At 40.7% G+C, this 27950-nt stretch overlaps 1 protein-coding gene across 2 annotated transcripts in view; it reads left to right on the forward strand.

Moving 5' to 3' along the window:
• UNK (unk zinc finger) overlaps positions 1-27950 on the forward strand; it is a 94001-nt gene that overhangs the window by 23296 nt on the left and 42755 nt on the right. For both annotated transcript variants that reach the window (XM_073608137.1, XM_073608138.1), the window contains 2 exons: positions 9462-9638; positions 12950-13080. In XM_073608137.1, the coding sequence (XP_073464238.1) occupies positions 9462-9638; positions 12950-13080 (308 nt within the window). The remainder of the gene's footprint in view (positions 1-9461; positions 9639-12949; positions 13081-27950) is intronic.

Raw genomic sequence — 27950 nt, forward strand, 5'->3', positions numbered from 1 at the left:
AAAGGCAAATAGATTGGGCACTTTGCAAATGCAGTTGCACTCATTTTCCCCAGAGCTTAGTAAATGTGGTAAAGCTCTGCTGATTTCCATCATCCAATCATGTGCAAGCAAAAATGCTTTTTTTTTTTTTAAATTTTACTTGCACCTGATTGGGTATTCTTTACAAAGTGAAGCTTCACCACATTACATTGACTGGGGAAAATGAGTGCAACTGCCCTTGCAAGATACACAGTCTATTTGCCTTTAGTAAATCCCTATGTGTTGTCTTTTTTCACATCTGCATTATAACACACCAATCTGGCATATAATTATGCAAATACATGCATTTATATGCATTGAAGAATGAAGAATTATTCAAATAGGCTCTTAGCTGTTCTTTGCCACAAAACAAACGCAGGCTAGAATAAATAAAACGAATTGACTGACATTTAGGTAGCGCTTTGCTTATTTATGATTCTGTAGAACAGGACAGTGGATAAAAGATACTTTTCTGCAGGAGCCCTGAAGCTGAAAATGACTGGTTGTCTTACAAAGGAATGCTTGGTCAGCAAAAGAATACTTAAAGCATATCTCAACCCAAGAACAAATATGTAATATATTGCAGTTTACCAGTTCTTTTCAAGCTGTTATCCTTTATTTTCACCTGGTAATCCTGCCAGTAGCACACATTCTATCCTAGGGTGACAATGCTCCCTCACTGTACTGTATCTATGGAGGAGCAGCATAGTCATCATAGGACCATAGGGCAGGACTACAAAACACTTTTCTCTCTCCTTTTTTCCCACAACATAGGAGAAAGGTGTTCTTCAGTCCACAGAAAGAATTGGGAACAATGTAACTGATAATAGTTAGCCCAGACAGAGTGCAGAGGAAGTTATAAGATCACAAGATTTTTCTGGCAGGATCAGCAGGAAGTTTTTTCTGCTTTCACATATAAAGTAGAATTCCAGCCCAACACTAGCTATGTTTAAAAATATTTCCTTCCTCTACTTCTACCTTTGCTGCCTAACCTGTGCAAAAACATGTGCATTTACCTTTTTTCAGCCCACCGTAGTCCAGTCACGTGGTCCCCTGTGTTAGTGAGAAACTGTTCTGGTAAAGCTGGACTTTTTAGGTACACATACAAAGAACACTAGTAAAAATGTATAAATCCATTTATTAATTCCATTAAAATTGATTAATAAAAACCAGTAATCATATTATGGTCTTGTTCAACATTGATTGGTTCAATCAACGTGTATCAAGCTACAGATGTTGCTTAACCGTTTGCCGACCAGCCGCTGCAGTTGCACTGCGGCAGAATGGCATGGCTGGGCGAAACGACATTATGTAACGTCGCTTCACCCTGTGGCCACTAGGGGTGCACACACGCACGCCCCCCGCTCGCCCCCTCAAACCAATGTGAGTGCCCGGCGGTCACGATCGCCGCCAGGCTCCCACAATCGCTGCTTACACACGGAGAACCAGGATCTGTGTGTGTAAACACACAGTTTCCAGTTCTCTGAGGGGAGAAGAGACTGATCATCTGTTCATACAGAGTATGAACAGCGATCTGTCATCTCCCCCCTTCAGTTAGAACACACTCTAGGGAACACATTAACCCCTTGATCACCCCTAGTGTTAACCCCTTCACTGCCAGTGACATTTTTTACAGTGATCAATGCATTTTATAGCACTGATTACTGTATTACTGCCAATGGTCCTAAAAATGTGTCAGAAATTGTCCGATGTGTCCGCCATAATGTTGCAGTCCCGATAAAAATCGCAGATCACCGCCATTACTAGTAAAAAAAAAAAAAAATAATAAAAATGCCATAAAACTATCCCCTATTTTGTAGACGCTATAACTTTTGCGCAAACCAATTAATATACGCTTATTGCGATTTTTTTTTTTTTTTTTTTACCAAAAATATGTAGAAGAATACATATCGGTCTAAACTGAGGGAAAAAAATTGTTTTTTTATATATTTTTGGGGATATTTATTATAGCAAAAAGTAACGCGTTTTTTTCATATTGTCGCTTTTTCTTGTTCATATCGCAAAAAATAAAAACCGCAGAGGTGATCAAATACCACCAAAAGAAAGCTCTATTTTGGGAAAAAAAGGACGACAATTTTGTTTGGGTGCAGCGTCGCACAACCGCGCAATTGTTGGTTAAAGCAATGCAGTGCCGAATTGCAAAAAGTGCTCTGGTCAGGAAGGGGGTAAAATCTTCCAGGGCTGAAGCTGTTAAAGGATACGTTTTACCTTTTAGAAAAAAATAATAAATGCACATTTTTTTTGTGGAGCCTGTAAAGCATTGCACCAGCAATCAGAAGATTGCTGGTGCCATGCAGGTCTCCTTCAGATGTGTCAGTATATCTGTATACCCGTACTTCCCGTACGATCAGGCAGATACACTGACAGGAACAAATCAATGAACTACCACGGCGCTCCACAGCACCGTGGTAGTTCATTGAGAACTACAACCTGACAACCGCAAAGGATGTCGGGGATTGTAATTTATTGATACACAGAGCTGTGTGAATGAATGGTGTGGCCGTGTGGGGGCGGAGTCCCACACGGCCGTGCTGAATTTAAAAAGTGACAGCTAGTATGGGAAACTTCTTACCGTACTGCTGCCACAGGGAGAGAGGGCAGCGGCTGCAGCATTGGGAACATGTTACATGTTCCACCCTAAAAACGGGTGTAACATATAACATGTTCCCAAAGGCGAACCTTTAATCAAACCAATAATCATAGTGTTACATACATAGTTACATAGTAGGTGAGGTTGAAAAAAACACAAGTCCATCAAGTCAAACCTACGTGTGTGGTTATATGTCAGTATTACATTGTATATCAATGTATGTTGTGGTCGTTCAGGTGCTTATCTAATGGTTTTTTGAAATTATCGATGCTCCCCGCTGAAACCACCACCTGTGGAAGAGAATTCCATATCCTAACCGCTCTAATGCCCTGTACACACGGTCGGACTTTGTTCGGACATTCCGACAACAAAATCCTAGGATTTTTTCCGACGGATGTTGGCTCAAACTTGTCTTGCATACACACGGTCACACAAAGTTGTCGGAAAATCCGATTGTTCTGAACGCGGTGACGTAAAAAACACGTACGTCGGGACTATAAACGGGGCAGTGGCCAATAGCTTTCATCTCTTTATTTATTCTGAGCATGCGTGGCACTTTGTCCGTCGGATTTGTGTACACACGATCGGAATTTCCGACAACGGATTTTGTTGTCGGAAAATTTTATCTCCTGCTCTCCAACTTTGTGTGTCGGAAAATCCGATGGAAAATGTCCGATGGAGCCCACACACGGTCGGAATTTCTGACAACACGCTCCGATCGGACATTTTCCATCAGAAAATCCGACCGTGTGTACGGGGCATTACAGTAAAAAACCCTCTACGTAGTTTCGGGTTAAACCTCTTTTCTTCTAATTTTAGTGAATGGCCCCATGTCTTATTAAATTCCCTTGCGCAGAAAAGTTTTATCCCTATTGTAGGGTCACCAGTACGGTATTTGTACATTGAAATCATATCCCCTCTCAAGCGACTTCTCCAGAGAGAATAAGTTCAGTGCTTGTAATCTTTCCTCATAATTAAGATTCTCCAGTCCCTTTAGTAGCTTTGTTGCCCTTCTCTGAACTCTCTCCAGTTCTAGAACATCCTGTCTGAGGACTGGTGCCCAGAACTGGACGGCATACTCCATCATTCAACAGTGGTTGGTTCAATCCACATCTAGTAAAGCTACAGATGTTACATTCTCTACATGTTTTGCCATAAACTTGGCTTCTTCAGGAGTTTTCATAGGCTCCCATGTCTCAGCCCTTGTCGGCGCTCTCTCCTCTCCCCTGGAGCCACCACTGACTGACATAGAGGGCCAAAGCTGCAGATCACGTGACCAGAGCAAACTAAAAATAGGTAAGTATACACACCGGTTAGGCAGCATAGATAACAGGAAGGGGAAGGGAACAATTATAAAAATAGTTTTGGGGAGGAATTCCACTTTAACAGATGACAAGGTAAAAATAAGGGAAGTCTGTTATTAACGTTTACATACATTTTAAGGCCTTGCTGCCCAGCCTGTGGCCCTTAGTATATAATGTGCGGCCCTTGGACTTCAGCAGTTTTTAGTGGAAACATTGATTAGGGTAATAGCATTGATCACTACTAACCTCATTTAACGTGTTCCCCGTTTCCTATTGTCTTCTGCAGCATATCTCCAGCCAAAAATGGCCACGTCCACACTCTCTGACCCTCATTTCCGCTATTAGGCTTGCAGTCTGACAGTCCTCTCAAGCATTACATATATTGAACATTATGTGCGGCTGCGGCCCTTTGGTGCTGTCAGGGGCCACATTTGAGGACCCCGTTAGCTCATAAGTTGACAACGAATGCTTTAAGAGGAAGTATAGCCAAAACTGTTTTTGTTTTGGATAGATTAGAGAAGGCTTAACAGCCCTGTCATGTTGTTTTGGTTATCTGTGTCCCCCACTAGGTATATCACCCTCTCTTTTTGCCCTCATGTCCATTGTCACAGAGATGAGAGAAAGTGATAAAAAAAACCCCACAATTTTAGAGTTGTGACCAGAACAGGAGGTAAGGGTACATTCCCCCCACTTTGTAGACATTTTTTCCCCACTTCTTATTGCATCTCTGGGACAAGAAATGAAGGGAAATCTCCCCAGCAGTGGGCACGAACAGCAAACAAATAAGAGACCATGTTAAAAACCCTATTGTAGTTTCAATACTGTCTGAGTTGTTACCAGAACAGGTGAGGATAAACCTAGTTTGTAGAAATTTCCTCTCACTTCCTGTTGCATCTCTGGGATACAGACATCAAAAAATATCCCTGTAGGGGTTGCAACTCTTTCCTGCTCTACCAGAAAATGTTTGAGCTATGCACACACTCTAAACAACTTTGCCGTTAGTATAGTATTGAAACATCTACTGTACTTACATATTTTAATTATACTTTATATAATCTACATGCTGATGTCCACCAGGGGTAGCACATGATAACTTTTCAGCCTGCAAGTGACTTGCTCCATATGCAGAGTGGTGCATGGAAGCAGTGGTGAGAAGAAAGTATCTGGTGGACGGTGCCTGCTGATCCACCTTTCTCATCCATCCAAGTCATTAATATGTGACATCACATACAAGGGCATGAGTTGGATGTAAAAGATGGATTGGTGGGGATGAGCACCAGAACAGATTGCTGTGGCAGTTTAGGACATGGGGTGGAAGTGGGAAAAGGGGTTAGGCATAATGGCTTGAGGTTAGTGCAGGGGAACTATTAGTTATAGGAAAGGAGCCTATGGGGCAGCAGCAGAACTTACCCAAAACAGAGGGGATGTGTTGTGTACAGAAGAAGCTGGGGACAGGGCACGTGTCAAGGTACATACAGGTCCACTCTGGGTCATACACATAAGGTGCCACTGTCTGCACTATGAAGACAAAGGTAAGTTGACTGACCACACTCCAATAATGTAGAAGAGTAATGAAGTCTATTGAAATCTTCAATGCAAAAAATGTACAGACATCACAGCTCCAAACGGGAATAGTGGTTAACGCGTTTCATGCAGGATTCACTTACTCATAAGTGCAATCTGCGTGAGAAATGTGCTAACCACTATCCCTGGTTTGGAGCTGTGATGTCTGTACATTTCATGCATTGAAGATCTCAATAAACCTAATTTATCTTCTAAATTGTTTAAGTGCGGTCAGCCTACTTGCCTTTGTGTTCAGATTTCCACAATCACGGACCGGACCAGCACCTGTCAGTGTGTAGAGAGGCTGTCTGTCTGTGTGCTGGCCTGGAGCGTGTTTCCTCTCATCACTGTCTGCACTCTGCATTACCTACTCCTGAACTCTGGATTACTTACTCCTGACCTCTGTACTCTGCATTACCTACTTGTGACCCCTGCACCTGGCGACAGCAACTCCTGACCCCTGCACTCTGCATTATTTAATTCCAACCCCTGCACCCTGCATTACTTACTCCTGACCCCTGAACTCAACACTACATACTCCTGAACTCTGCATTGCTTATTACTGACCTTTGCACTCTGCATTTTACTCCCACTGACTCCATAGTAATTATTTTTCCCTGGCATTCATTTCTTCCTACTGGCCAATAAGAAGTCGCGTCTCTCCTGAGCAATGATGCTGCCCATTTCTTTTCCACTGACCAATAACACAGGGAATTTTTCCCCACAGACCAATGAAGCCAGACTTTCTCCTCCTATTGACCACCAATAGGCGGTCATTTCATTTTTCTCCTACTGTCCAAAAATGCCAGGCATTTTCTACCACAGACCACCAACAGGGGGTGATTTTTTTTTTTTTTTATCCCACTGACCAATGATGTCGGGCAATTTCTCTCCCAATGACCACCAACAGTGGGGCATTTTTTTTTTCTACCACCAATGCAAGGACATGCTTTTCTCTTTCATTGACAAGCAATGTAAGGCTGGCCATACATTATACAATTTTCTTATACAGTTTTCCTTTAGATTTACCAAAACCATATAATATGAGGTCAAGCCTAAATACTTTAAATTTGTATGCAATCATACAGGCCCTTGCACTACATAGTTGAAGGTAAATCTAAAGTAAGTTGAGTAAGAAAATTGCATAATATATGGCCAGCTTTAGAGACACTGTTACTTGATCCTAAGCTCACCACACACATTACCATCTAATTGAATAATCTACCACTAACTAAGCAGTGAGATTGCCTGTCTGATTGGATACAGATTGATTGTATAGTTTAAGTAGGTCCTCATACATCATTTTGATTAATCTAAAGTTGATTGTATAAACATTGTGCAGTCAGACTGCAAAGCGTACGGTCACACTAAACCACTGCAGCTTTTGTGATGCGCTGTGTGTTACATATTCCTGACCAAAGTGTTGTTTCAACAGTTGCTGGATACTCAAAAGCCTGATAGTAGTACAAAATTGCAACAAACATGTACATCGAACACTATGCGATGACTCAGATATTTACCTGTATTCCTTTAAACCACACCCAGAATTCATCCAAATGTAGTCATGCTCACTTCTTACCGCAGCTCTGTGCCTTTGCCCATGAGCCCCATGATCTACACCAATGCTGGAGGTTGTTATTTCCGACACTGACACCAATACTGGGGGTTGTTATTGCAGACACTGACACCAATGATGGGGTTGTTATTATAGACACTGACACCAATGCAGGGGGCTATTATTGCAGTCACTGACACCAATGCAGGGGGCTGTTATTGCAGTCTTTGACACCAGTGCTGAGAGATGTTATTGCACTCACTGACACCAATGCTGGGAGATGTTATTGCACTCAGTGACACTAATGCTGGGGGTTGTTATTGCACTCGCTGACACCAATGCTGGGGGTTGTTATTGCACTCACTGACACCAATGATGGGGGTTGTTTTTGCGCTCACTGACACCAATGCTGGGGGTTGTTATTGCAGACACTGACACTAATGATGGGGGTTGTTATTGCAGACACTGACACCAATGCTGGGGGTTGTTATTGCAGACACAAACACCAATGCTGGGGGTTGTTATTGCAGACACTGACACCAATGCTAGGGGTTGTTATTGCACTCACTGACACTAATGCTGGGGGTTGTTATTGCACTCACTGACACCAATGCTGGGGGTTGTTATTGCAGACACTGACACTAATGATGGGGGTTGTTATTGCAGACACTGACACCAATGCTGGGGGTTGTTATTGCAGACACTGACACCAATGCTAGGGGTTGTTATTGCACTCACTGACACTAATGCTGGGGGTTGTTATTGCACTCACTGACACCAATGCTGGGAGTTGTTATTGCAGACACTGACACCAATTCTGAGGGTTGTTATTGCAGACACTGACACCAATCCTGGGTCTTGTTATCGCAGAGACTGATGCCAATGTTGCAGGCTATTATTGCATGATCTAGTTTATAGCATCATCATTACTTACTAAATGTTGATGATTGAGTTTGTGAAGTAGACATTTTGTTTTGTATTTGGCACTCTTAATTTCGTAAAAACATTTTTTGGCATGGTACACTCAGGTTTCCTACTCCTGACTTATAAAAAACTCTTTAGTTGATAAAAAAGAAGTCTAACCTCATGGTCAGAATCAGAATGGTACGTGATATCAGAAGCATAGGGTTTGATTTACTAAAGGCAAATAGACTGTGCACCTTGCAAAATGTAGTTGCACTCTGTGCAATTGCTCCAGAGCTTAGTAAATGAGATGACAGTTCACTTTGCAAAGAATACCCAATCACATACAAGGAAAATAAAAAAACTAAATTTTTGCTTGCACATGATTGGATGATGGTAGTCAACAGAGCGTGTGCTCATTTACTAAGCTCTGGAGCAAATGAACTTGTAGAGTGCAACTGCACTTTGCAAAGCGCACATTCTATTTGCCTTTAGTAAATCAACTCCAGTGTGTTTTTTTAAGTGTTTGCTAAGCCAGTTTTTTATTTATTTTAGTTTTGGTTAGATTGGGGAAAAAATAGAACTCATGTTGGGTTGATGCTGCTACTTGGAGCTCTATTAAAGAGATTCTATCTCACTTCCTGTCCTGCTGACAATGGTTTTATCTGATAGTAAATGGGGAAGAAATCTGCAACATTGACAGAGACCGATATGCAAATCTAACAGGGGGTTCTAGCCTTCCTCTACTAAAGAAAAGTTTTTTTAAATTCTGTCTGTGTTCCTGTTGGAGAGTTCTGCTCGCTTCCTGTATAATAAAACATTGTTATCAGGAAATTTAATAAGGGGGAAATCTTTCTAAAGCTTTATTCACACTGGCATTAGAAACAGACAATTGGGGTGCAATTTTGCTGCTCCCTGAATGCCTAGAAAAGCAGCCTACAATGAATAATATGGACAGCAGACAGAGCTGTTAACATTTGAAAAACATGTAGAGTTTGCGTCGCTTCACATAACTATGTGGCAAAAATGAAGCTACTTGTTGAGTCTCTGGAGGAGTTGAAGCTTGTCAGTTTCTTCAAGTCTATGGAAGCGGGCTGTAAATGCACCTGTATAGATTAAGACGTGTTTACAGATCATTTGACAAGCGTTTTTTCAAAATTATTAGTGAGGTGGGAAAAAAAACACTTCCCCCTTAATATGAAAAAAAAAAAAAAACATTTGGAGGGCATCTGGGGTGCGTTCTTTAACACGCCTTAAACACATAAAAAATGCACATTAATGGTAAAGGTGCATTGGTTTGCGTTAGTCAGTGTTAGGATTTTTTGCAAGTGTGAACTTAGTCTTACTGAGACCTGGAGAACAGTAATAACTGAACAGGGGTTCTAACACTGCCCCACTCTGTTCAAAACTAAAAAAAGTTTCTGACTTGACTTACATTTTAATGGCCTTGTTGTAAGTGCAAAAAAATGTTTTTATTGTAACTTACTCTTTCCTACTTTCTGCTCAGTTGCCCCTTCCTACACAGAACAACAGGGGATACGGAAAGAAGGTACCATTTACGCTATTACAAAACTGGTATCTGCATCCATGAGACAGACTCCAAGGGTCATTGTACCAAGAATGGGCAGCACTGTGCCTTCGCCCATGGGCCCCATGATCTACGCTCCCCTGTGTACGATATAAGGTAGGAGGATCACACATACACTTGTGCAGAATACTTGATGCCTTTTTTTACCTGTACACCAAGTTCTACAATAATAATGTGATGAAACAGGCTTTCTCAACCTTTTTACCATTAAAGAACCATTTAAATCATTTTCAGTTATTATATCTGCAGCTAAGTACATATGGGTAATCGGTATGTTTTAGCTATGACACTCAATACCAAAAGAAAAATACCCAAAGCAGATCATTTTTCAGCACGCAATAATTTCATTTTTAGTGATAAACATTAAATTAAAACTGAACAAGTAATAATGGCCAGAAAAATAAAATTATAATGCTCCCTTACATTAACAGTCAGTGGAGAAGGGTCCTCTTACAGTAGTGATCGGTTGGGCAGGACTCTAATACATTAGAGGTCATTGAAGAAAGGCTCCCTTATTTGGGTGATCAGTGGAGAAGGACTCTTTTACAGTGGTAATCAATAGAAAAGGGCTCTCTTATAGTGTTGGTCAGGGAAGAGGGGCCCTTTACATTGGCAATCAGTGGTGACGGGCCCCTTACATTGGCAATCAGTGGTGACGGGCCCCTTTTATATTGGTGGTCCATGAAAAAATGCCCTCTTACTTTGGTGGACAGTGAAGAAAGCTCCAAACATTCATAATCAGTGGAGACGAACCTCCATGCATTGGTGGTTAGTGGTGAAGGGCTCCCATGCATTGATGGTCAGTGCAGAAGAGACCCCATACCTTGGTGGAGAAGGGCTCCCTTACATTGATGTCAGTGGAGAAAGACCCTCTTATATTGGTGATTAGTAGATAAGGGCCCCCATACATTGGTCGTCAGTGGAGAAGGGCTTTCTTACATGGTGGTCAGTGAAGAAGTGTTCTCCTTCACAAGATGGTTTGTAAAAAAGTGCCCCTTTACATTGGTGGTCAGTGAAGAAATGTTCCCCTTCACAAGATGGTTCATTAAAAAGTGCTCCATTGATGATTAGTGGTGACAAGCCCCATATGTTGCAGGTCAGTGGATAAGGGCCTCAAATTTTGATAGTCAGTGGAGAAGTACCTCCATACATTGGTGGTTAGTGGTGAAGGGCCCCATATGTTGGTGGTCAGTGCAAAGGGACCCTGTACCTTAGTGAAGAAAGGCTCCCTTACATTGATGTGAGTGGAGAAAGGCTCTCTTATATTGGTGGTCAGTGAAGAAGTGTTACGCTTTCCACTGATGGTTTGTGAAAAAGTGCTTCCTTATATTGGTGGTTAGTGGTGAAGGACCTCATATGTTGGGAAACCTTCTCCCCATGTGTTGGCGGTCAGTGGAAAAGGGCAGTTATACATTGGTGATCAGTGTAGAACAACACCAATTTTTTGTGGTCAGCTGGGTGAAGGGCCCCACTATGTTTGTGGTCAGTGGGGGGGAAAGGTCTCTTTATGATAGTGGTCAGTGAGGAGTAGGGCATAATTATGTTGATAGTCAGTGGAGAGAATAGCCCCTTACCTTGACCATCATTGCGGGAAAAGGTCCACTTACTGTATGTAGGTGGTCAGAAGGGCCCCTTACATTGTTAGTCAAAGAATGTCCTCTCATATTGATGGTCAGTGGAAAAATTACAGCTAAAAGATCATTGATGTCAGTGGATTTCTGTGAGAGAAGAGGCTTCGATGATCACATGCGGTTTGCTCTGTCAACTGATGTTTGTGTAACAACTATACTAACACCGTTGGGTGGGAGGACCATCTGCCACTGCTCTAAAAACCCCTAGTATTCTGTAGGGGTATTCAGGTTGAGAAAAGCTGTGTTAGATGATGTTTCATTGTTATACTGTAGCCTGCCAGTCTTTGGATGTTTCTTTTTCAGGCTTTTTTCTTTATTCCTGTCAGAAACACATTTCCTGTCATTGGGTAACTACGCTCATCACTGTACTGTATCTATGAAGAAGCAGCATTGTTACCCTAGGATGGGATTGCAATTACATCCTTCTTATCTTCTCCATAACATAGATGGAATGGGTTCTGTAGTCCTTAGAGACAGCTGGGAACAATGTAACTGATAACAGTCAGCACAGGCAGGGGCACAGGAAGTCATCAGCTGATAAGATTTCTCGAAGGAAAAATATGTTTTTTTTGGCACTTACCAAACTGATCTAAAAATGCATTTATTATGTGGTGAAATAATAGTCCAGTGCAAAAAGGTGTAAAAAAAAAAGCACAATTTGAGGTGACAGTGCTAAAATTATATATATATAATATATTTATATATATATATATTTGGAAATTTTATACAGTTTTTTACAGTGTAAAATATATATATATATATATATATATATATATATATATATATATATATATATTCGGAAATATTATATATTTTTTTTTTTTAACACTGTCACCTCGAATTTTTTTTACACCTTTTTGCACTGGACTATCATTTCACTACATATCTTAGGTCACCTTTGATCATTATTTGACACTTTATCTGTGTTGCATCTTCCTTCACTTCACTTTGTTTTATGGTGATCTCTTATGAGAAACATTTTTCACTTGTTTATTGATATTATGTTTATTTTATATACTTTTATATGTAAGCACTTTATTATTGTTATTTTTATGCAGATTTAGCGCCTTTCCATATATTGCGATTATCACGGTTGATGTATGTAGGGACACTACAAGGAATGGCTGCTTTATCCTTTGAACATTAATTAGTTTACAGATACACTTGTGCAATAGTAATAATTGGTTATTTGTTTTTGATTCTCGTGTTCTCAAACACAGAGTAGCGCACTAGTTCTTACACGTTTACCTAATTGTTAGTCTACATACCATTTTTTAAGAATATTATCTAGCTACATCATAGAAATGCATTTGTCTTAAAAACAAAGATAATTGAGGGTTTCTTGCCACCTAATATGGATGGACTGATTGTTTACTCTGGTCAACTGTCCTAATCCTCCCTGGCTTATGTAGAACAGTAGGGGTGTGGTGGTTTGCTTTTCAGAGGGTGGTTGACAGGCAGCTATCATCTCCTCACTGCCTGTTTTACCCCCTGGAAAGACTGAACCACTGTGCCGCAACCACATGCAAGTGCACACATTAACTCGAATAGGTCGCATTCAGCACAACAAGGGCATTTTTGCCACAGCATGTGTATAGCCCTGAGAAGCTGCATGTCCTTGTTTAGGTGGGCATTTTAGAGAGCTTAACTGTCTGCTTTTACTGCCCCTGCCACTCATGTGTATGAGTCCTTAGATATATCAGTGTGTATCGTTGACCCCAAGTGTGGTATATGAATCTGCAATATGTTAAAGTTTTATTTTCTGTTTTAATGCAGGGAGTTGCAGGCGATGGAGGCACTGCAGAATGGACAGACACCCCTGGATGGAAGTATGGAAGGGCAGACTGCTGTAGCTGCAAGCCATGCCATGATAGAAAAGATTTTAGGAGAAGAGCCACGGTGGCAGGGTGAGAACATTTTATCGACTGCTCAATTGTGAAATGTCATTTCCATGTTCATGTGAAAAAAAAGGAGGAAATTGCTGCGCTATACCACTCTATGTTAAGCTACTGACACCAAAACAAACAAAGTCCAAAGCGAATATGGTAAACAAAGGTAAACAAAGTGTCGCGCTAATTATACCTATGGAACGCTATGTCTATAGTGTGCCAAAAAAATTAAAATTGTATCAAAATGTGAAAACAGAACATATGCTGTGCACATACAGTGAATATGTGACATATAAAACAGTGGTCTAAATGTCCCATGAAGATGAAATCAAGAGGATAAAATATTCATGAACACCAAACAGGGAAAAATAAATGACGTAAGTCTTATGTACAGTCTGAATGGCTGTTAGAAAATCCTCAGTGACAGATGATGTAACTATGTAAACCGGGAAATGGCAATAGAACACGTTCAGAGCTGGACTAAAATTCTTCTAATGGAAAGTTGTTGATAAATACTTCTTACCAGACAGGGTGGACCCACTTGCCATACAACAATGGGTCAATCGAGCTTTCATTGGCCGAAGGCCTGATGATCAAACTGCGGAACCACCTCAGATGCGATCGGGATATATGGGGAAGTCACTCCCAAAGTGGGTCCATTCTGTCTGGTAAGAAGTATTTATCTACAACTTTCCATTAGAAGAATTTTAGTCCAGCTCTGAACGTGTTCTATTGCCAGTTCCCGGTTTACATTGTTACATCATCTGTCACTGAGGATTTTCTATCAGCCATTTAGACTGGACATAAGACTTACGTCATTTGTTTTTCCCTGTTTGGTGTTCATGAACATTTCATCCTCTTGATTTCATCTTCATGGGACATTTAGACCACTGTTTTATATGTCACATATTCACTGTATGTACACAGCATCTGTTGTGTTTTAACGTTTTGATACAATTTAAATTTTTTTGGCACACTATAGACATAGCGTTCCATAGGTATAATTAGCGCTACACTTTGTTTACCATATTTCCATGTTCATCCTCTCTGTCAGCATTATCTCAAGATTGCCAGGAGTTGAAGAGTTCAAAACATAGTCCCTGCTTTATCTTCTCTGTGCCTTTATGGTCCCAGGAAGATGTTGTAGTGGATCAGGGCATTCATTTTTTTCTCTGGATTCCTAGTAAACTACCACTGTAGTACTGGTGTGCTTATCAGTCAGGTAGTCTCAGGGACCATCTCTTTATACAGCTTTCCATAGGGCTTGATGTCTCAAGACAATTGATAGGATGCAGCTTGATTTGGTACATTTATTCAGCTGGGCCAGGTGAAGGAGTTGCCTGTCTTTCTGCATTGGGTCCTTCCAACATCTAGCAGAGTTAAAGTGATAGTAAAGGTTCGTTTTTTTTTTTTTAAATAACAAACATATCATACTTACCTGCTCTGTGCAAGGGTTTTGCACAGAGCAGCCCCCATCCTCCTCTTCTGGGGTGCCTCCACGGCGCTCCTGCCACCTCCTCTTCTCGAGTGCCCCCACGGAAAGCTGCTTTCCCTGGGGGCACCCGTGCGGGCGCGCTCATGAGTCCCGCTGCTGCATCCATTGACACAGACAGCAGGACTCTGCCCGTCCCCCCGCTCCCGTGCCATTGGCTCCTGCTGCTGTTAATCTATCCAATGAGGACGGAGACAGCAGCTGGAGCTGATGGGCTCGTGCACATCACTGGAACAGACGGGTTTCAGGGAAGAAAAGGGGGGCACTGGGGGGCAGCTGTATTAATGTGAAAAACCTGGAAACTTTACAACCCCTTTAAGCTGCATCTCTAGTTCGGGGGGGGGGGGGGTAGATTGTTTGAACTTCTTTTAGGTAGCTAGTTGCAGTCTCGCTTCTATTTCTTTTGTCATTCTGTGCAAAAAAATGTATGTTAGCCTTACATCAATTTTTCAGGATACCTGGTATTATGCCTCACTATATAGTTTTCCTAAAGCCCAGCTCTGGGAAATGTGAAAACAACCTCCTGTAGTGGGGTTGTACCCACACTGCAAGGGTTAACTGCTCGCTTTATTTAGGGGAGAGGAGAAGCTCATTAACTTACCTTATCTTCTGCTTCCCCACGCTCCGGCGTTGAACTGTCCTTTGCCGTCAACACGCCCAGTGCAAGGCTATGGACCCTGCATTGATCTTGATGATGTCAGGACTTTAGACCCCTTGAACGTAGAGAAGAAGACTGGTCTAGCAATGAGGAGGAGTGGAAGATTATGTAAGTAAATCCTTTTTTCTGTGTCACCCAGACATAAATGAGCAAATAACCCTTGCAGCGTGGGCGTAGCTCCACTGCAGGGGATCATTTTAAAGTTTCCTGAAGTTGGACTTTCTGGACATTCTGCTACCCTGTTTCCCCGAAAAGAAGACCTAGTGTGATTGTCGGTGATGGCTGCAATATAAGCCCTGCCCCCCAAATAAGCCCTACCCCGTTTCCCCAAAAATAAGCCCTACCCTGAAAATAAAACCTACAAGGACTTTAACTAGAGCTTATTTGGGGGGTAAGGCTTAGATTGCAGCCATTACCGACAATCACGCTAGGTCTTATTTTTGGGGAAACAGGGTAGTAACGACAGGCTGACAACACTAATCCACTCAGCTCTCAGTCTGCCGTGCAAGCTCCTGATAGGCAGCCCAACAGCCAAATGAAGGAGCACACAAGGCCGGCTTACAGTACTTCTGCTTATTTCAAGGCAATGGCTTAAAGTGATATTAAAGTCTAGTTTTTTTTTGTACTTTTGTTTAACAATACCAAACATGTTATACTTACCTGCTCTGTGCAGTGATTTTTCACAGAGCAGTCCAGTTCCTCCCTTTCTCGGGTCCCTCGCAGGCGCTCCTGGTCCCTCCCTCCTGCCGCGTGCTCCCACAGGAAGCAGCTTGCTATGGGGGCACCCAAGCCGAGCCGCTGCTCTGTGTGTCCATGCAGACAGGAAGCCGCGGTTTGGCCCCGCCCCTCTCTCTCCTCATTGGCTCACTGACTTTGATTGACAGCAGTGGGTGCCAGTGGCGCCCACTGCTGTGCCTCAGCCAATCAGGAGTGAGAGTCTCGGACAGCCCAAGGCTCTCGTGCAACATTGCTAAATCGAGTTGCTGCTCAGGTAAGTATTAGGGAGGCTGCTGTACACAGAAGGTTTCTTTATATTCATGCATAGAATGTATGAAGATAAAAATCCTTCTGCCTTTAGAACCACTTTAAGCTGGCCATACATGGCTCGAATTTCAACCCAAATTCAAGCTGTGGGTGGCCCTATAATCACCACCCAAGTTCATAAAAGCAGATTAAAAAAATTGAAGGAGCCATGTGGAAAATTCCCAGCTGAACAGTGATTTCATCTGGTCAGATGCAGTCACTGTTCAGGTGTTCAAGCAGTCGAGGGTGCCCTAGCTGCTGAATACAATAGCTGGCAGTGAATATTCCTCTATCCACACTGTTTATCATTGATGGAGGAATCTATTAATTTTCTCTCATTCTGCCTGTGGACTGACCAAGTGAAATCTCGGTGTATATAGCTAGCTTTAAGTTGGCCATACATGGATCTGAATTTGGCTGGTTCTGCAGGGACAGGCCAAACTTTGTTCCATGTATGGACAGGCTGGTTGTACAGAAGTCAACCAGCCTGCTAGATTTTCCCTGCTTGATCAGTGTCGCCGGCTGTAGCTGGCAGAACTGATCAGTGTACTCTGATGGTGGGGAAGTGTCCTCGCTGTCAGAATACAATAGCTCAGTGGGGAGGATTCATCTATCCACCTTGAATGCGTGGATGGGGAAATCAAGTCTTTTTTTTTCCTTCAACGCACGAAGTACTGTTACTGGCAGGATCTCCGGGTCAGGCACACTGCAACATATTCACAAAAAACAGTTTGTTTAGAAAACTGTATACAGTGAGATATGATGCCAGATATACTGAAATATAAACCTTGGGGTTACATACAGGCAAGGGCTGCTTTTAATATCGTAGCAGATGTGCTAACTTTTGAAGGCTTGCATTGATGTGACAGTTCTGAAGCATTTAAACTCTCATAAATCCCTACTGAAACAGAACACCCTTAAGGCCTTATGAGTCCAGCAAAATGTGGGCAAAAGTCAGATTTTGTAAGATGATGTTCAAGAAGTTATTTGGACACACATGACTGCAGTAATGACTTGATGTGGTAGTGTAACCAAAGCTACTTTTAAAGTAGTGCTAAAGCCCCACTAACCCCCCCATTCCTAAACACTTACCTGTCTCTCTGTCACTGCTGTAGCGCTGTCTCTGGCTCTAAACCACTCCCTTTACTTCCTACTTTCACAGGAGAAACTGAGGGCAGTGGAGTCATAGACTCCTGCTGTTGTCAGTCAAACCCCTTTGAGTAGGGAGTAGGGGCGTGGCTGTGTGTGTCTGTAGGTGCACACATCCTAGCTTGGGAGTGTGCACGCACAGGCGCCTTCTTAGCACCCAACTTGCTACAGATGACACCCAAAGGATGGAGGAGCTGACAGCGCCAGCAGAGACTGCCTGAGGTGGAGGTAAGTGATCTTTCTGTGCAGTCTATTTGCCTTTAGTAAATCAACCCCAATATGTCTAATAGTAACATTTGGTGTAATCGTTTTATTATCTGACTGAAAGAGATGAGGATATTGTCAGTTTTCATGTTGATATGAAAAAATAGAGAAAAGTTTGATTGCTGTGCCCTAGGGTGGCAATCATAACACCCTAAATACCAAAGTGCCACATCCTAATATATAAAAATTGAAAGATAAGGAAAAATGGACTTTTAACGGCACGTATAGAAAAATATAACAAATTTTAATGGTTCAGATATAATGACTACATATACAGTGCGCATTTAATAAAACACATTTACCCTATATACTCGAGTATAAGCCAAGTTTTTCAGCACATTTTTTTGTGCTGAAAATGCCCCCCTCGACTTATACTCGAGTCAAGCACTTTTCTGCAACAGAGAATTACATTCTCCAAACCGTTTTTGGGGCCCCGTATCTCGGGGCCACTTGGCGCTAGGAACCCCAAATTTGGTGTGCAAACCCAGTGGAACTAGCACTACGACATATCCGAAGCTCCTGAAGAAGCAACATTTACGGTCCTGAAACATGTTGAGCATCTTTTTTTTTTTTTTTCTTGTCAAAAGATTTTATTGTACATACAATGCGGTATTTGACATTACAGTGAGTACAAGTTATGCAATAAAGGAAATGAAGCTCAGAAATACATATTTAAACAATGTAGATTATATATTGCATTATAAGTTCTTATGGTATTAATAATACATACAAATGGTGCTGGTTGTAAGAGGAGTTGTGTTCTATGGTTAGTATGAGCTTCCAAATAAAACAAAAAAAAAGAATAAGTAGAGAAGAAAGGAGAGATAGAAAGAGGAAGTGCAAGAAAGAATAGAGGGAAGAGTCCGTATGGTTGAGTCGAGGCGAGGTCCATCGCAGTCACTAAAGACATTGGTTCACTGGGTCAGTTACCATGGTAGTAAAACTTCTTTGTTAAAAGTTGAAGGCAAGTAGTTGCTAATCCATGGTTGCCATATTTTATCAAATTTGACAAACGAGTCATTGTCAATGGCTACCATTTTAGCTTGAGTCATGGTTACGTTCATTCGATTTACTACCTCTTCCACTATCAATGAAGGAGATCTCCAGGCTTTTGCCAGTGTTTGTTTCGCCGCTGTAAATAGTTGGATGAGTAATTTAAATTGGTTATGTGTTAAAAATTCTGGTTTTCGGTTAATGAGAGCCATTGCAGGATCAGGGGTGATGGATATTCCTAACATTTTAGATGCAATAGTAAAGATAGCCTTCCAAAAGATTTGTGCTTTGGGGCATGACCACCAAATATGAAAGTGAGTACCTGGGTCAGAGCATCCACGATAACACTCTGTCGAGTAGTTATGCACATATTTCGCTATTCTAACCGGTACAAGGTACCATCGTATTAAAACTTTATAATTAGCCTCTATTGCTAGTATGTTTGGGGAAGCCGATTTGGTTGTTAACCAAATTTGATTCCATTCTGTTGTTTCCAGTGTTCGTTCTAAATCTCCCTCCCATTTCTGTACATATGATGGTTTCTCCGTTTCAGGTTGGTTTACTAATTGAGCATAAAGGGTCGAAATCATGCCTTTAGCATGAGGATTATCTTTACAAAATTTTTCAAATGTAGTGAATTGAGTCAGTGGAGATTTTGTGGTTAAGAGAGGCATAAAGAAATTTTTAATCTGAAGATATCTAAATAATTCTGATTGAGGTAATCCATATTTGTCGCAGAGGGTTGGGAAGGGAATAAAGGATGAGGAATTTACAAATTTGTGCATGTTTAGTACATCATAAGTAATCCATGCTTTGAAAGATCTAGGTGAGACCCATGCTGGGTAGAATGCAGGGTTTTTATAGAAAGATAATAGAGGGTTATGTAAAGATTGTAATTGATTTCTGAGTTTGTATTTGTCCCACATGGAGATAAAATGTTTGGTAATTGGGTTACCTAACCTTCTACGATCTCTTGGCGAAAGCCAGAGCAGATTTGCGATTGATAAGGGATCGCAGTCAGCTGCTTCAATTGACACCCAAAGAGGGGATTCATGTTGTGTATGGTATTTAGTTAAAGTTGCTATATGAGCCGCTCTATAGTAAGAGGCAAAATTGGGACATCCTAGACCACCATTCAACTTAGGGAGATATAATGTATGCAGTTTCGTACGAGGTTTAGAGGAGCCCCAAATAAATGAATTTGCTTTTCTTTGTATAATTCTTAAGTAATAGGCAGGAATTGGGATAGGTAAAACTCTGAATAAATATAATAATTTGGGTAAGATTGTCATTTTTATTGTGTTAATTTTTCCAAACCATGATAGAGGGAGGTGATTCCAGGATTTCAGCATATTTGTTATATTTTTAATCATTGGAGGGTAGTTAGCTGAAAAAAGATCCAAATAGGATGCAGTGAGATGTATTCCTAGATAAGGGATAGATTTATCTGCCCAAGTAAATGGGAGACCGTTTTTAGCTGAATTTAATTCCAATGTTGAGAGGGATATGTTTAATGCTATACATTTTTTAGAATTAATGAAAAGACCCGAAAAGGCAGCAAAGTCATCAAGTATTGGCATCAAATTGGGGCCTGATATTTGCGGTGATGAAAGAAACAAGAGGATGTCATCCGCAAATAGACATAGTTTGTGATGAAATCCTCCTATCTCAATTCCAGTTATGGTTGGTTCTGATCTAATTCGTTGGGCTAGAGGTTCTATGAGGAGGGCAAACAACAGGGGCGAAAGCGGGCACCCCTGTCTAGTGCCCCTCTCAATGTTAAAGGCCTCAGATTTATACCCTGCGTATTTAACGTATGCTTTGGGTTTATTATATAAAGCTTTGATCCAGTTTACAAAATTCGGGCCAAAACCCCATTTTTGTAACATATAATGCAAGTATGGCCAAGATATGGAATCAAAGGCTTTTTGAATATCAAGTGAAAGAAAACAGGAGGGAATGCGTCGGGTCTTGGCAATTTGTGCTAAAAGAACCGCTCGTCGTACATTATCGCCTGCTTGGCGAGTTGGCATAAAGCCAACCTGATCACGATTTATAAGAGTGCCAATGAAATCACCAAGACGGGACGCAAAAATTTTTGCCAAAATTTTGATGTCTATATTAAGCATCGAGATAGGACGGTAGTTAGTACAGGATGTGTCATCTGCATGAGGCTTAGGAATCATGCATATGATCGCCATTAAGGATTCCTGTCTAAATGAATTGTTTTCAAGTAGTGCATTAAATGTTTCTGTTAATATGGGGGAAATAGAGTCTGAAAAGGTACGATAATATAATGCTGAATAACCATCAGGTCCTGGTCTTTTATTAATTTTTAATTCTTTGATGATTTTTGCTACATCTTCTACCTTGATGGGTTCCTCTAATTGCGCTTTTTGTGAATCAGATAATTCAGGTAAATTAATTTTTGAGAAAAAGGAATCTGCTTCGTTTAAATTAAACGAATTTGACTCCGTATACAGTGTTTTTAGGTGGGAACGAAATTTATGGACAATTTTAAGGGGATTACTAGTGTATATATTTTTAGATATCTTCAGCTTAATTGGTTTAAAAGATTTATTAGTTGTTTTGAGTGCACGTGCCAAGTATGTGCCTGGTTTATTCGATTTCATATAAAAGGCATGCCTGGAACGACGTAATATTTTATCAGTTGATTCTGTTAGAAAAAGATCATATTCCAGGCGTGCCTTCTCTAGTTCACTTTTAGTAATTGGGTTAGGATTGTTTTGAAACGCTAAGAAGTGGGAATTAAACTGTGTTTCTAATTTTCGTGCAAGATTTCTACGTTCTCTTTTGAGTATACCAATCTGTTGCTGAAATATCCCTCTCAACACCGGTTTATGAGCTTCCCAAAGTGTTATTGGAGAAATTTCTGGGCTTTTGTTGAGTATGAAATACTCTTTCAATGCATGTTCAATTTTATTTCTATATATAGGTTGTTTGAGTAATATTTCTGGTAGATACCATGTTTTATCTTGAGTTTTAGGTATAGTGGATGTAATGGTGGTTAGGACTGCGTTGTGATCAGACCATGGGATGGGGATTATGTTTGATGATAGAATTTCTGGTATCATCCCTGTGGTAAGAAAAAATATGATCTATACGACTGAATGTTTGATGGGGGTGTGAAAAATATGTGTAGTTTCTTTTTGTTGGGTTACTCTCCCTCCATGAATCAACTAGATTGTGATTCGAAAGAAGTTGAGAGAGGGATATTTTAGATTGGTTTCGAGGTGACGTATATGGAGTTTTGTCCAGAAATGGGAGGAGAACCTGGTTGGAATCACCACATACTATAATTGTTCCCATTTTATGTGCATTAACTACTTGCAAGAGATGTGTTAAAAATGGAATTGGTTGTTTGTTTGGAGCATAATAGGAGACCACAGTTACTTCTGTATCTAAAATGTTTCCCGTCAGGATTAAATAACGTCCTTCCGGGTCTTTAATTTCCGAGTGGACTGTGATTGGGGTGGAGCGGTGGAATGCCACTAAAGTTCCGCGTTTTTTGGTATTGGCCGAGGCAGTAAATACTTGTGGATAGGATGAACTAAAAAATTTAGGTGTTGAGTTTATTGTAAAATGCGTCTCTTGAATACACACAATGTGTGCCTTTTGTGTTTGGAATGATCTAAACGCTTTAGTACGTTTCTGTGGCACATTGAGTCCCTGCACATTGAGGGATAAGATGTTTAAAGGAGCCATGGTAACTGAGTCAGTAGGCAGCACTTACCAATTATTCTGGTTTGGAGAACGCTGGACTCAACCCATACGGACTTGAAAAGGAGAAAGAGAAAAAAGAATCTTGTGTGATCTGGTTTAGGGAAGAAGAAGAAAACAGGTAAGATTTCATTACATAAGCTTAAGAATAAAATACTAAGGTGTTCAGAATTTGCCCGTGGTGAGGGGTGAAACCACTCAACAGGGGGTCGAAGGCCTTCGTCAGGTCTCCCCATATTAAGCGGGGGGGATCCGAGGAAGACTAGGTGAGGCGCACGGAATTTCCGTGAGCAGGAGAACCACTTTGTAAAAAATGTAAAAAGGAAAAATAACATCACTAGGATGTAAATTTGTAGCCCTTAAGGCTTAGAACGAAATATCTCTATATTATCTAATGTTTTGAAGAAAAACTTAACACTTATGAAATAAAGATTGTTTAAATTCTCTGTTATTTAAGTAGAATAAACTATCCAGTCTGGAAAAAGAGGAGAAAAAAAAAATAATATATATATATATAAAAAAAAAAATATGTTTTGTGGTTAGTGTTTAGGTTTACTACTAAACTTTGTTTCAGTATTTTACCTAAAAGTATCACTTATAGAAGTAAATTTGTATCATTTCAGTCATGACTAGGTCTTCTTTTGATAATAATAGTGTTTAATTCAAAGTTGCAACTGATAAATAGGAAAGGTATTTTAACCAATCTGGTTAGGGAAAAAGAAAAAGCTACTTAGTTTCAAAATATGAAGTAAGTATGGAACTTATAGGAATGGTGTTTTCGTATGATAATATTCAACAAACTCAGATGACATCTGAGTAAAGAGTTAATCTAGCCCATCTTATATTTATTTTTAGAATAATAGTATGGGCTATAGCATCTGGATAAAAAAACCTCTTGTTTTTTTTTTTTTTACAAAAAAAAAAAAAAAAATATGTGTATATAATCTATATAACAATATATCTAAGAAATAAATTTATAATTCTCCTGACATGACTGAGCTTCCTTATTTATTTGATTATAGTAGTGTGGAACTCAATGCTGCATACAATAAATAAGGAGAGCTACTTTAAACCATTCCATTTATATAAAAAAAAAAAAAGAAAAGAGAACAACAAAAAAAAAAAACAAAAACCAAACCTGGTTTCATGTTTTGGGAATAAATATGGGACTAAAAAGATCTATGTTCTCAGATGATTATGTTAAGCATATATAATTGTTACTTGAATCTGGGATTTACCCTTGTCCATATTGTATTCTATTTATTAGAATACAAGTATGGGATGTAAATTCATGTAAGAATTGCATTGTGAATGCATCCAATATGCTATGTATTCATTGAGAGCATATCTTTTTAGTTAATTTTATATTTTATGTTTAAATTCATGTTCCTGGAAAAATAGTCTTTCAGTCCATTGGATCTAGTTCTTGTTCTTGTGGAGGGGATATATAGCGGCCTCTCTTGTGGACATGCTGGTTGCCGTTTTTTTCTATAGCTGGGGATGAAGTTGGTAGTGAAGAAGCGGATGCTGTTCGTCTTCGTGAGGTATTAATTGCAGATGTTCCATTGATCAAGTTAAGATCTTGTAGAGCTTGTTGTAGTTCGTTCGGAGATCTACAAATGTGCCTGTTTCCTTGGTAGGTAAAACGTATGGAGAATGGAAAACCCCATTGGTATGTGATATTGTTTCTTTGCAGTTCCAGCAGATGTATTTTCATGGCACGTCTTTTAGAGATAGTAACTTGAGAGAGATCTGCGAAAATCTGAAAATTGTGACCTTGAAAGGTTAAGTTTTTTTTTTCTCTGGCCGCAAATAAAAGTTGTTCTTTCGTTCGATAAAAATGGAACTTTGCTATGATGTCTCGAGGGGGTCCATCTGTTTTTTTAGGCATGAGGGCTCTGTGTACCCTATCCAATTCCAACCTTTCGATCGGTATTCCTGGTTGTAATTCTTGGCATAAAGCTGTTATTGTAGAAGATAGGTCAACGATCGATTCAGGAATGCCTCTGAAACGCAAATTTGACCTTCTTGCGCGATTTTCATAATCTTCCAATTTGTTTTGTAAGATTATATTTTCTTCTTTAAGAAGATCTATTTCAGTCATAAATTCCTGTGCTGTGTTTTCTAGTTCTTCAGTTTTAATTTCCAGCGCTGCTGTACGGTTCCCCAATTCTCTGATTTCTTTAGTAAGATTATTGGTTATTTGTTCTGAGGTAATCTTTAATGCTTTGTGTAGCATTTTCTCAAATTGTTTGATAAGGTTTGGAGTTACTGCTGGTTCTTGTGAAGATTTTTGTGACAGAAATAATTCTGTGTCAGATTCATCTGAGGAGATTTGCTGTGACAGCTTTGTCTTTCTCCTGCTCTCTGAGGTGATTATGCCTGAGGCTGAGGAGACTGAGGGGACTGGCGCCAATTTCACTGCAGTCTTAGCCTGTGTGTCTCCGCTGGGGGCATTTTTATATTTATTCCGGTTTCCCCCTAGTACCATTTTGCTTTCAAAGTTTTCTCTCACCTCTCAGGAGTATAATGTCTCGTTTTTTGAATGAAAAACGACGGTGGGCTGCCTTTATACAGCGGTTCTCCCTTTTCACGGAGCGGAGCTCTAGCAGGACATGTCCGCTGCGCTAGACTCCGCGCATGCGCCTCCGAGCATCTTTTAATACTTCAAGGACCTTTGAACACTCCAACAGCGAATGCCAGACCCTAGTGTGGGCCTCTTTGACACAAACTAATATAGCCCCACAGGAAGTATACAAGTGGCTTCTGTTTTCTTGGGTTGATCAATGGGTATACCCAATATTTACCGTATATAGCAGGGATATGCAATTAGCGGACCTCCAGCTGTTGCAGAACTACAAGTCCCATGAGGCATAGCAAGACTAATAGCCACAAGCATCACACCCAGAGGCAGAGGCATGATGGGACTTGTAATTTTGCAACAGCTGGAGGTCCACTAATTGCATATCCCTGGTATATAGTATAGTATATCGAGTATAAGCCGACCCGAATATAAGCCGAGGCACCTAATTTTACCACAAAAAACTGGGAAAACTTATTGACTCGAGTATAAGCCTAGGGTGAGAAATACGCAGCTACTGTAAGTGGAAAAGAGGGTCAACAATGCCCATTTGGAGCCTCACTGTGCACATTTGCAGCCATAGGTCCCCCGAACTTCAAACTCGGTAGTTAAGGGTTCCTAGATGCCCCCTAGCTGCAGCCAAAATTTGGGGTCTCTTGACCCAAATGGTCCCGAAATGACATTGCTGCAAATGGACACAGTTGGTCGACTTTGGGGCCCCAAACTGTGAACTGTGCTTGGTACCCCAAATTTGGTGTGCAAATCCAGTGGAACTAGCACTACAACATATCCAAAGCCACCAAGTGGCCCCAAGATACGGGGCCCCAAATTTGGTTTGTAAAATGTCAAGCACTTTTCTGCAGCAGAGAATGACATTTTCTGAACAGAATTTGGGGCCCTGTATCTCAGAGCCACTTGATGCTAAGAACTCCAGTTGGATATGTCATAGTACTAGTTCCACTGGGTTTGCACGCCAAATTTGGGGTTCCTAGCTTCAAGTGGCCCAGAGATACGGGGCCCCAAATTATGTTCAGAAAATGTCATTCTCTGCTGCAGAAAAGTGCTTGACATTTTCCGAACCGAATTTGGGGCCCCGTATCTCGGGGCCACTTGGTGGCTTTGGATATATTGTAGTGCTAGTTCCACTGGGTTTGCACACCAAATTTGGGGTTCCTAGCACCTAGCACAGTTGACTGACTTTGGGGCCCCAAAGTCGGGCAACTGTGTCCATCTGCAGCAATGTCATTTCGGCACCCTTTGCGTCCAGAGACCCCAAATTTTGGCTGCAGCTAGGGGGCATCTAGGAACCTTTAACTACTGAGTTTGAAGTTCGGGCAACCTATGGCTGCAAATGTGCACAGTGAGGCTGCAAATGGGCATTGTTGACCCTCTTTTCCACTTACAGTAGCTGCGCATTTCTCACCCTAGGCTTATACTTGAGTTAATAAGTTTTCCCAGTTTTTTTGTGGTAAAATTAGGTGCCTCTGCTTATATTCGGGTCGGCTTATACTCGATACTATATATGGTAAATATTGGGTACACATATAGGAACCCATTGATCAACCCAAGAAAACAGAAGCCACTTGTATACTTCCTGTGGGGCTATATTGGTTTGTGTGGAAGAGGCCCACACTAGGGTCTGGCATTCGCTGTTGGAGTGTTCAAAGGTCCTTGAAGAATTAAAAGATGCAAAACATGTTTTGCGACCGTAAATGTCGCTTCTTCAGGAGCTTCTATATCTCGAATCAGATAAATAGTTCATAATTAGAATACATACATTTCAAATACAAAGCTATTATGGTATATATACACATGTGCATGGCCACATATGTACATTGTATGAACTCACCACACCATATTATTATTATTATTATTATCATTAGTCTTTGGGAATAATAAAAGGTCTAAATCGTTTTACCATTACAGTGTTCGTGTGTTATACTGCTTCCTATGTTTATGTGATCACATGTCCATGTAAAAAAAAAATATATGTGGGTAAGAATGAAATAGGAACTGAAAGTCAGGGATTGGGGAGTAATTGGGGAGCATATAAGGAACATCATAGGAGAAAAGGGAAAAAAGCCTATTGGCTAAGCACTTTATATTTGTCACAAATCATCCACAGATGGATTAAAAAATACAGGAATATATATCATCTCAAGATGTCCATACAAACAGGAGATAGGGACAAGATCCTCCTACAAAAGAAGTCGCATTGGATATGACCATAATTCAATGTGCCCTAATGCTGTGTACACACGACCGGACTTTCGACAGACTGAATCACGTTGTACCTTTCGACGGACTTCCGTCGAATCGGACTTGTGTACACACAATCACACCAAAGTCCGACGGATTCGACCGTGATGAGGTACGACCGGACTAGAATAAGGAAGTTCATAGCCAGTAGCCAATAGCCTCCCTAGCGTCAGTTTTCGTCCGTCGGACTAGCATACAGACAAACAAATTTTTCGACCGGACTCGAGTCCGTCGGAAAGATTTGAAACATGTTCCAAATCTAAGTCCGTAACATTTTTAACTGAAAAGGTCCGCTGCAGGTTCGATGAAGCCCACACACGGTCGAATTGTCCGACAGATTTGTTCCGTCGGACAATTTTGGTACAAAAGTCCGGCCGTGTGTACACGGCATAAGGGCTCAATAAGTTGAAAGCATTTCTTTAAATTACTACTTGTGTATTTAATACTAATTCATATAAACCCGTGCCAAGTAAAGCTACTATCGATATAGCTGCTGTAATAGATCAAAATTTGATCTTAGATGAGGGATTTTATAAATACAGCACTCAATCAATATATTGGTTCCTATACACTTAATAATAAAATACCTCAATCAATATATTATACATAAAAAGAGTTTTAAAGCATTACAGAAAATCCAAAAAAAACATACTTCAATTCGTGATGAAATCTCCACTCTACAGGTATCTCCCCTACTTAACACCCCATGTCAACAGGTACAATTAACA

Source organism: Aquarana catesbeiana, linkage group LG12, assembly GCF_042186555.1.
Source record: "Aquarana catesbeiana isolate 2022-GZ linkage group LG12, ASM4218655v1, whole genome shotgun sequence".
NCBI classification, from domain to species: Eukaryota; Metazoa; Chordata; class Amphibia; order Anura; family Ranidae; genus Aquarana; species Aquarana catesbeiana.